The following is an 11,533-nucleotide window of genomic DNA, read 5'->3' as shown; positions in this document are numbered from 1 at the left end:
CATGTGCAATCTTCACAAAAAACAACGTTTTCTTGTTGTTTGAAATTTGTATAGTTATTTGTAATGGGGCTTAGGGATGTATGCTGGTATATTATCATACTGTGCTATTATCACATAATTATTGATATGATACTTCATAGTAATTAGAAAGTTGTGTTCTACTGCATCAATGTAGGACTAAGGTACACTTTTATGCTTTGGTAGAAAAACTATGTTTCTAACTGCCTTCTTGTCCAGTTAGCTGCCACTTCCAGTTGTGATATTAACAGCTTTCTCACTTCTGTGACATGACAGTGTATCACATGATCCACAGTGTTTTCTATGTATGCTTGTATGTCATACTATAATTGCAAATTCTCTGGCAACACTTGTGCCAACACTAAATCTCTTGCATGGATTTAGAGTAGTCAAATATAAAACCTTAACTTTGTTCTCTGTTGCTTTATTGATGTTCGGTTTTGAGCTTTTTTTCACTTCATAAACTGTTGCTTCCTCGCTGCCTTTAGGTAAAGAGTTGGCAGCGTGTTATCTGTATGTCAGATGATATTTCTAGTTTGGTATATCCATTTATTTACCCTTTTCTTTTCACAAGTTATTGTGCAAAGGGATTTAAACTGTAGGAAGGTTGCTTTAGGTGATCACTTTCTTAAATTGCTGTTTATTGGATTGTAGATTTGTAATTATTAGAAGGGAGAAGCTGATTTCAAGTCACATGGAAAAACTGAAAGCAAATCCACGTATCAATGAAGTAGATCCAGAAAGTTTGAGATGGACTCCTTTGTTAGTTTCTAATGCTGCAGTTTCTGAAGAGGAGAGAGAAGCAGAAAAGGAGGTAATAGCAGAAACTTCTTTTTCTGAAATTCCCTTCCTTTGGATTTCATCACTCGGAATATTCGATATTAGGTTGTCGTAAATAGACCAGTTTTAACTTTGACTGCTACTTAATGATTGTGGATACTGGTATTATTGTAGTAGACAAGTTGTGGAAGCTGTGCTGTAAGACATGTTAACTTTGGGGGGATAAATATGAAAACTTAAAACATGGATCACTTGTCATGGAACTGTATTTATCACTCTTGAGGTAGTCGAAGAGCATGTAATCAGATCAAATTCGGTGCAGAGCTCAGGGGCTGCAGTGTCAATCGATTCTTTGTGTTATGAACTTGCTCAAAGTGATCCATGTCAGTGGGCATGTAATGTAGTGCTAAAGGACTTAAATCAATTCGCTGCATCATTAATAGTGCTAAATATCCCATGAAATGCAATCTTCTTTGGTTTGTTATCCTAACTGTTGTAAAGGAGCTACTAGGTGATTCAGCTGAAATGTTATTGCTAGGTTTGCCAGCAGTGCTAATCAACGTTGACTTCTTGTAACTCTTTAGATGAACATAAAGGATATGGCTAAGTAACTGCTGTTTCAGTGACCCATTATTTTAACCTCAACCCTTCAGGCTGAGCGTCTGATGGAACAAGCTAGCTGCTGGGAAAAGGAAGAGCAAGAAATATTCTCCACAAGAACTAATAGTAGGCAATCACCTGCAAAAGTACAATCTAAAAATAAATATTTGCGATCTCCAGAAAGTGTGGCAGTGGTGGGGGAGCGAGGGCAATCCACAGAGCAATCTAAGGAAAGCAGCGAGGAGGATGGCGGGGATGAGAATCAACAGAGTTCGCCACCCCGGCTGACAAAGCCACAGTCGCTGGCCATAAAAAGAAAGGTGTGTTATTTCAATGGTTTGGTAAAAGTCATTCATCTTTCAATCGAAAATAGTTATCATCACAATAACAATCTAGCTTTTTACAAACATTTGTTAGACCGTACTAAACCTTTCTGTATTATTTAGACGCTGAACAACACCAGTCATCTCTTTTTTTCCCCTCTATCCAATTTTTTTATCCTCTGGCTTTTTCAGAGAACTATGAAATACTAGTGTCATAAAATCAGAATTTCCTGTTAATTTTTAAACTAGTGATTGCCCTCTGCTGTTTGGCATTGGTATCAGTTCAATATATTAATGGTTCTTCATTTTTTCATTTTAACATGGAGTCCAGTTTGTGGGGCTTGTCTTGTTATTGATTTTAAAATAAGAACTCTTTAAAGGGAAGAATACTGTTTTTCATAAGGACTTGCTGTTAAAACAAAAGGCGCATTTACCCATATTCTTGTCACTTCCAAGAGATTTAAATGTTAAATTCTGTTTACTGCAGTGTTTGCGTAATTCTTAATTTAAAAATTAACCATTTGAATGGTTTAAAATAGTAAACTAAACATCGCAAAATTTTGAAGCACTCACTTTACCATATGTATTTAGGTATGTCTGGGAATTAGTAACTGTAAATCTGTGAAAAATAAAAACTGTTGAACAGGGTTTTTTCTTTATAGCAGCCAGTTGTAGGGTTCTTGTAATGTATGGTTGAGACCTTTCCAAAGCTTGAGGTGCACTTCCTTTGCTATTTTTCTATATATGTATTTATTTCTTAAACAACAGAAACCACAAAGGTAGAAGATTAAGCTTTAATACTTGTTAAGGTTATTGGGAAACTATAAATTTACAGAGGAAAAGTGCGTAAGGACCATTTATGTAATATTGCTATGCACATTATTTGACAGAAGAAGGTAAAAGTCACCACAACGCAAAGAAAATTCTAGCCTTAATTTTCACCTGCAGAAAGGTTTGTATGCATCTATAGGATACATGCCTATTTTAACTGTTTAGACATTTTACTTGTAGATTCTGTCTGCTTTTGGATTTGATGCATTGTAAGGTACTATTTTGAATGGGTAAATAGATCATTTTTAACTCACTTGACAATTTTTTTTTATTATTTTATGTCCAAAGTAAGCTAGGAATGTAGGAAGAGTTATATTTCTGGAATTATTTTTCAGAGACCTTTCATACTGAAAAAGAAAAGAGGCCGTAAACGCAGAAGGATTAATAGTAGCGTTACAACAGAGACGATTTCTGAAACAACAGAAGTGTTGAATGAGCCATTTGATAACTCTGATGAAGAGCGTCCCATGCCGCAGCTGGAACCTACTTGTGAGGTGGATGGGGAGGATGACGACTTGAAGCCTGTGATTAGAAAAGCCTTTGAATATCAACCTGGGCAGCAGAAACAGGAGAAGGAAGAGGAGGAAGAACATAACAAGGAGGAGAAAGATACTCATTCTTACAGGAGCGATGATAATTGTACAAGTAAGTTGAAATAGTTCTTTCATATTCATGAAAGATGGCCTTTAAAGGAAGTGTTTATTTTGTCATAAATCTGGAAATTTTTAACATGATATTTTTAACAAGCAATTTTGATCTTAAAAATCTTACGATCTTAATATGCTTTCTGCTTAGAGGTGCTACTAGAACAATTAAGAATTCAGTGGTGGCTTCAGACTTTTGTTGGTTTGTTTCTGTTGGGCTAAGTACTTTTGTTACTCCTGACCCATTAATATTATAATCTGGTTTCTGTGTTCAGAAAACCAGTCTGAAGCACTGCAGTCCTTGTTATGTTGCCAAAAATAACTTTCATGTTTCTACAGCAGGGCATTTTGTCCTCAACAGGTATCACTGGAATACTATCTAGTATTGGATTTGTATCCTTAGTAAAGGATACAAGCAAAACAACAGCTTTGACTTACACAAATACCTTTCTATTCAGCATTTTTAGTAATTCAGTGAAATGCTTGTTACTTCTAGGGCACAATATGTCCTAAACACTGGGATCCCTATTTTTTTTCCCCATGAAAGAGAATATAGTTTTAACTGTGTTCTTTAAAAACTGCTTATCTAGTTTGATTTCAAGGATGTTTCCTGGCAAAAAAGCAGCCAGGATGAAATAGTGAAATGGTTACTGAGCTATTCAGAACATGTACTGATGCCTTGACCTCCTGGCTGTCAAATTACAGTTTAAAGTTTTAATTCCAAAGTGAATGACTGGATTCTCAGGTTTATATATTTTATCTAAGAAGCCAGTGGGTGCTACTTCAGTATTTCCATAATTGTAGAAGTTTAGTCTTTGTGATCCTTAGTTGAGGGACCATGTGCTGCAAATTTCCTTTTTTTAAACAGCTTTTGTGTGGCTAGAGTAGCCATGCATATGGATGCTGGTGCTGTTGCAAACCAGTGCACAGATACGTTAGAGTATTACTACTTTTTCATGCTTTTCAGCAGAAATTAATTAAACTATAGTAGTAGCAAATTTGGAGTGTTCCAGATATGTCCTGGTAGTCAGGTTTGCACTGCAAAATTAACTAAAGGTGATACTGTGTATTTGTGTGTGGACTATGTCATCACATTAATGGACTGGAGGAGACTTAGAACACTTAAAGTGAGAGGCAGAACTTGGCAAAGGGGTATCCCTGAAGCCATTACACTCCCAAGTGTAGCATGTTATATCCTGAGAATTTCCCCTTTTTCTAGTAAATAGGTAAGTGGTATCTGAGAAGAGGAGTGAATGTGTGTTTGCAGTTTTTTATAGTCATTGGATTGTTGTGGTGCTCTGATGCACTCTGTTTAATTTCAAGTATCTTTTTTACTTTTGTCATGTACTGTGAGCTGTGCCATGACGGTGCTGCCAGTGAGAAGATACTAGAATGAAACAAGAATGAACAGCTTTTTCTTTTTTTCTCTTCCCCAGTGTTGGTAGTAAAGCATTGATTATATGCTTACTGTGGCTTGTCCTCCAGAATGGTCACACAGGAAATTCCGGACTCTCATGTTATTACTTTCAAAAAAGATGAATATGCATTCGATTAATATCTACATAAAGTAATGGCATATCTCTTCCAAAAAAACAGAGATTGATAATAAAATATTTGGATAAAATTTTTGCTTTAGTTTACATGTATTGTGATTTAAATGTCTGGGATTCTTTTAGTGTCTAAATGGTGCTTCTGATGTTCACTGTTAAAATGCCATCAACCAAGGTCTACTTTACATGTCTGTGTGTTTGAGCTGTAGATATTACGTCATTCTGTTATGGTATGAGATCTGTTTATAACTCTTGTTAGAGATTCATAATATCTTTCGAGTTTATTCATTACATTTGGGTTTATGTTTGAAAATATTGATTAGTTTGTGCAATCTAAGACTTTTCTTTTGTCTCTCTTTATTGCCTCCCAAAGATAATACAGAAGATGTAGCTGTGTTGGAAGAAAGCACTAAAGACAATCTTGAACCTTTGAAGAGCAAGCAGGGTTGGCCCAAAGGAGTTAAGCGAGGTACATCTAAATGGAGGCAAAGCAAAGAAAGAAAACCTGGTTTTAAGCTTAATTTATATACTCCACCCGAGACTCCTATGGAGCCTGACTATCAGGTGCTGGTGGAGGAGCAAAAGGAAGTAGCTGAAGACAAGCCCTGCTCAGTTCCTGCTGTTACAGAGGAAGCAATTAAAGAGCCTGTTGAAGTATTACCACCGCCAGATGATGAGGTAAAAGAGATAGAACCTGAACCTCTGCATCCACCCAATGAACCCTTTGAAAAACAAGAAAACGATGCCATGAAAGCTGGGGAAGAAGAAAGGAGTGGGGAAGAAGGTGGAATCAGTTCAAAAGATCAAGAAAAAGACAAAGAAGAAGTTGTCTTTCTGCAAAAAGAAGAGTCCATGCATTTGGATGATCAAGAGGAGGAGGAGGAGGAGGAGGAGGATGAAGAGCCTTCTCACAATGAGGATCACGATGCAGATGATGAAGATGATAGCCACATGGGTTCAACAGAAGTGGAGAAAGAGGAATTGCCTGGCGAAGCTTTTAAAGAAATGCTGGAAACACAACAGTCTTTTTTAGACGCAAATGTTCAAACTGGTAATTCAAATCAAGAGGATTTAATGGATTGTGGTGTGGACCTCGCAGCTGATGAGTGTGAAAGTGACCAGAAAGAACTTGCCACGGATTCAGACCCAGTGCCTGAATCCGATGATGATCATACAGATAACAGCCAGGACCAAAAAGCTGGTGAAGAATTACATTCCGATTTTAAAGGGGAGAGTACTGAGACCATGGAGATTGATTCAGAGACTGTTCAAGCAGTACAGTCTCTAACCCAAGAGGCAAGTGAACATGAAGATACGTTTCAGGACTGTGCAGAGACTCAAGAGGCCTGTAGAAGTTTGCAAAACTATGCTCATAATGACCAAAGTCCCCAAATGACCACACTGGATGACTGTCAGCAGTCTGATCACAGTAGCCCTGTTTCATCTGTGCACTCTCACCCCAGCCAGTCAGTTCGTTCTGTTAATAGTCCAAATGTTGCTCCTTTAGAGAACAGTTATGCTCAGATCAGCCCAGATCAAAGTGCCATTTCTGTCCCGTCTCTACAGAATATGGAGACCAGCCCAATGATGGATGTTCCCTCAGTTTCTGATCATTCGCAACAAGTTGTGGATAGTGGGTTTAGTGACTTAGGGAGCATTGAGAGCACAACAGAAAACTATGAGAACCCAAGCAGTTACGATTCTACGATGGGTAGTAGTATCTGTGGAAACAATTCTTCTCAAAACAGTTGCTCATACAGTAGCCTTACGTCCAGTAACCTAACACAGAGTAGCTGTGCAGTGACACAGCAGATGTCTAACATTAATGGAAGCTGCAGTATGATGCAACAAACAAACATCAGCTCTCCTCCCACTTGTAATGTAAAATCTCCCCAAGGTTGTGTTGTTGAAAGGCCTCCAAGCAGCAACCAACAGTTATCCCAGTGCAGCATGGCTGCTAATTTTACACCACCTATGCAGTTAACTGAAATCCCTGAGACTGGCAATGCCAACATTGGGTTGTATGAAAGAATGGGGCAGAGTGAATTTGGAGCGGGGCATTACTCACAGCCATCTGCCACCTTCAGCCTTGCCAAACTTCAACAGTTAACTAACACGCTTATGGATCATTCTTTGCCTTACAGCCATTCAGCTGCTGTAACTTCCTATGCAAACAGTGCCTCTTTGTCCACCCCCTTAAGTAATACAGGGCTTGTTCAGCTTTCTCAGTCTCCACATGCTGTTCCTGGAGGACCCCAAGCACAGGCTACCATGACCCCTCCCCCCAACCTTACTCCTCCTCCCATGAACTTGCCACCTCCCCTTTTGCAGCGTAATATGACTTCATCAAATATTGGAATATCCCACACCCAAAGACTGCAGACTCAGATGACCAGCAAAGGTCACGTTTCTGTAAGAACCAAATCCACGCCTCTGCCACCTGCTGCTGCGGCACATCAGCCACAAATTTATGGGCGTGCTTCACAGACTGTGGCCATGCAGGGGCCTGCGCGGACCTTAACAATGCAGCGTGGTATGAACATGAGTGTAAATTTGATGCCAGCCCCGGCTTATAATGTCAATTCGGTCAACATGAATATGAATACCCTTAATGCTATGAATGGTTATAGTATGTCCCAGCCGATGATGAATAGTGGATATCACAGTAATCATGGCTATATGAATCAAACACCCCAGTACCCTATGCAGATGCAGATGGGGATGATGGGAACTCAGCCATATGCACAGCAACCAATGCAGACAGCACCCCACAGCAACATGATGTACACGCCCCCAGGGCATCATGGCTACATGAATACAGGCATGTCTAAACAGTCTCTTAATGGATCCTACATGAGAAGGTAGGCCCTTTGGAGAGACAGACTACCAAACTGGCATATTGGATTGATCTGCACAAATATCTTTTGGAGAGTACGATTTCAAAACCAGCAATTGGTGTGAATGCAAAAACATTTGTTGGCACCATTTTAAAGCTGTATGCAGCAGAAAGCCTTATACAAGTTTTTCTTTTCTTTTTTCTTGTTTTTTGTTTCACTTCATTTTGTTTTGTTTCTTTTAACTTCGTGGGATTTACCTTTTCTTTGGGGGGAATTAGGTGGTTTTCCATTTTTTTGTTTATTTCGTTGAGCTTGAAGTTCTCTGGAAAGGAAGAACTCTTTCTATGAACTGCAATTACACAGCAGCTGATGGTTCAGAGCCATTTTATGTGCCTGCTCCCATTAAAAATGTGGATAAATAGACTCCAAAACTATCAGACAGTACTGGATCGTGAGCTTTTATCTCTCCTTTCCCCACATGTAAATGCCTTTTAGCAGTTCTTTTATTGTATTATTTTGTTTCTGAAGGTGACACTTCCGCATGCCGCTAATGTCTTTGTTAGTGACAGTGCATTTTGTAGTACTGTACAAGTGTTGTGCTTAACAGTAAGCCATTTCTTAATTTTTTTGCCTTGATTAGGTTACCCTAGTTTGAGGGGTAAAAAAAACAGAACTATATTTTTGTTAATTATAAAACTTGTAAAAAAATAATAAAAAAAGCTGCAAAAGCTATTCACATTTTGGTTAGTTCAAAGGGTTTTATTGCTGTATGTTTAGTGTAAAGTTGAGACTCTTTTCCATTTTTGTGACCAGTTTCTTTGGGGCTGGGGTAGGAAAAAAGGCAGCTTTCTGTTTTATAAATACTGTTATGTTTTTTTGTTGATTGAAACATCTCAGTGTTTATTTGTCAAGTTTTGAAACATTTTCATATATGTCCAAATACTTGGCAGGATTTAAAAAAAAAAAAAGTAGTGAATTTGGTGTAAAGTTGCTATTTTATGGAAATGCCTCTAACTTTACATTTTCATTCCATCTGTAGATTTTTCTATCTTTATAAAATATTGGAGTTATTTTTTAAGGGAAAAAAATAGAGCAGTAGCGTGTGAATAGCTCAAATTAAGCTTACAGATCGCATGTAAAAAGGCAGAAGTTATTTGTGTCTGTTTATATTGCTTCCTTTTTTGTAGCCTTTGTACCTGTACAGAGTGACTGTAAGGGCCGAACAGAAGAGGCTTGATACATGTAAAAATAGGACCCAGTGACACTCTTGTATTTATCTGTTATCTTTTTAGTCAGTCACTTAAAAAAAACACAAAAAGCCACCCAAGAAACAAAAATAAAAACTGCAAAAAACACCCCCCCCCCCCCAAGCTGTACATTTTAACATAAATAAATTATGATGAGCCATTTTTAGCCTCTTGTGTCTTGTCATAGTTTGATGTTGCATGGGAATTACCTCCTGAAAACAGTGTTTGTTACAGTGCTCTCACATGCTTGATCTAAAGCCCATTCAAGTTGTTGGGGTTTGGATTTGGCTGTTAGAGCCTAAGTGTAGGTTACTCATCATAATTGCATACACCGTGTGAAAATAAAGAGTATCTAAGATTATTTTTTTAATAATCTTAATAACATATTGAATAAATATGTATTTAGTACATTACAAGGTTGTCAATATTTAATGTATAAAACTTCTTTCCTATAGAAAGTGTTGATATATATGGTAAAGGGTACATGATAGTAACAGACATGATATTTGAACTGTAGCTTAATAATAGAATTGTGATCTCTTCCATTGTCATTTATTGCTGGGTTACAAGATGATGCAAATCTTGTGTTGAACCTCTGAGTTCTGTTTATATACATGTATATGTGTGCACACAAACACACGTGTATGAACACTTCTAATCTAGCAATAGATCTGTAAAAATCAAGAAGGCTGACTATACATGGAGCTTGTGAGTGGACCAAGTTAGAATTGGGTGCATGTGAATCTGCACCTAGAAAAATCCTTGTAAGAATATTTCAAAATGCTTCTAATGTGAATGTTGCCACTGAATCTCCTTCTGGCCTACTGACACTGCAGGAGGGTTGCTACTAAAAGTGCAATGATTGGTCGTCTTGATTGAAAACTCTGTCCCTCTTTCAGTATATAAAGAAACTTTATAGGTTATATTTTATATGCTCAAAAGTCAATGAAATGCATATTTCTTTAAATAAAACCCTTAAAGTGTGTGGTGTTGCCAAATCAAGAATTTGATAATACAGATGCACGTAACCTGTTCAATTTTAATGTGATGGGGCAGCAGTCTAAAATATTGAATCTTGATGGCAGCTCAAGTTGCTGGTCAAGTGGTAGTATGGAGAAACCTATGTTTTAGGAGTTCAGAAGGCTTTATAGGAGAGCACAATGCAACAAAGATCTTTGTTCATGCGCTTACACTTTCAAATTTGGTTTTTGAAGGCAGAAAATATTGATAATACTTAAACCATACTTTGTCTTCACAAAGACACTGTCACCTTTTTATCCTTAAGAAAAAGGAATGTGGACTTGACATGGTTAATGTGCAGCCTTTGAGTGTGTATGACTAGAACCGTATATCTTTGTTGAATAATTACATCTCAGAGTAGCACTATGTTTTGTGATTTATTAATTTGTACTTTTTTTACAGTGAATGAAAAAGGCACCTGGGTCTTTATCCACTCTTGTTTAGTTTCAGGTTTCCCTGCCTGAAACAGAGGTGAATCAGACCTTCCTATCTACCTAGTTTCAGTATGTGCTAACCTGAAGCAGAGAAACTTCATTCCAACATATTGCTAAAATTCTATATTTACAGTATGCAGATTAACATTGGGTAGAAAGTTATGTAATGTGTGTGCACAAGATGCTCTTTCTAATATTATTTTTTAATATCAGATCTGACCTCCTTTCAGGAGGAAAAATTATTCTCCAGCATCTTTTCCCATAGCGCCTATTCAGCTGTGAATTGCACTACTGCATGAACACTTCTATTTTATAAGAATGCTCTTTTCCTTGACAGATGTACGTGTTCTATATCACATGTACCCATTGCAGTGTCAGTTTTGGCTGTGCTCCTGCACTATCCCAGCTGAGAATTGTCTCTTTCTTCTAGTGTCTCAGAAGAATTCCTCAGTTGCACTAGGTTATTCGTGTGAAATGCAGTTTCCTTGCCCATGCAATCCAAGTCTTCAGCTTGACAAATCAGATACTTCATACCACTAGTGACTTGCAAGAGTGAAATCAACTTGCCTCATTCTGCACATACATTGCTTGTAGGTGAAGTCAATGCTGCTAACACTGGTCAGTAGCTAGTTAGCAACTTGCAAGGGTTACCTAGTTGGTGGAAACTATGTATTACAGAATTTTTGCTTTTTCTGTTTTAGTCTAATTGATACCGGGAGAACGGTAGGGGGGAAAAGCTGAGAAGTAAATAGGTATGTTTACTTCAGAATTGCTCAGTTGGTGTTACAGTACTAACAGAGTGCTTCAGGCACGACCTGGTTCTAGGGAAGATACCTGTCTTTTGCAACCAGAACTTGCTTCATCTGAAAGGTGCTGAATGACAGTATTCCCAAAAGCTGTGCTCTAGCCCTGAAGTAAAGACGGGAATGGTAAATGTTGTCACACTGGCTCCCTGATCTCTTAGCAGTGTACAAAATGCAACCAATTTTTACTGACTTTCTAAGAAGCTGTGTTGTATGAGTAGGAACAAAGGACTTTTAAACATACAGGACTTGTTCATGTTAGATCATCATTTGTGTTTTACTTCTGTAAGGTGTTTGATTTGTCCGTCAGGCAGGCTACTTGATGGAAACAAACTCACGTTATATACAGCATGGTAAAGAGAAAGAATGTGCCTGGCAATTGTCTGTAGAGCTGAGGGTGATCCTAATGCAGCCTGCTCAGGACAGACTGACACCTTTAGCAGCAA

General features: G+C 37.9%; 1 protein-coding gene across 1 annotated transcript in view; it reads left to right on the top strand.

Annotated features, from left to right (window-relative positions):
* Positions 1 to 8,118, top strand: part of KAT6B (lysine acetyltransferase 6B) — a gene marked incomplete at its 5' end in the record, with an annotated part of 104,880 nt that extends 96,762 nt beyond the window's left edge. Inside the window, 4 exon segments of the mRNA XM_084264759.1 lie at positions 673 to 832; positions 1,452 to 1,718; positions 2,888 to 3,190; positions 5,131 to 8,118. Coding sequence (XP_084120885.1) covers positions 673 to 832; positions 1,452 to 1,718; positions 2,888 to 3,190; positions 5,131 to 7,611 — 3,211 coding nt within the window. The 3' untranslated portion in view covers positions 7,612 to 8,118.
* Between the last annotated feature and the right edge of the window lie 3,415 nt (positions 8,119 to 11,533).

Source organism: Gallinula chloropus, assembly GCF_964237585.1.
Source record: "Gallinula chloropus genome assembly, chromosome: 5".
Classification (NCBI taxonomy): domain Eukaryota; kingdom Metazoa; phylum Chordata; class Aves; order Gruiformes; family Rallidae; genus Gallinula; species Gallinula chloropus.
This window is presented reverse-complemented; position numbering and strand designations above follow the sequence as displayed.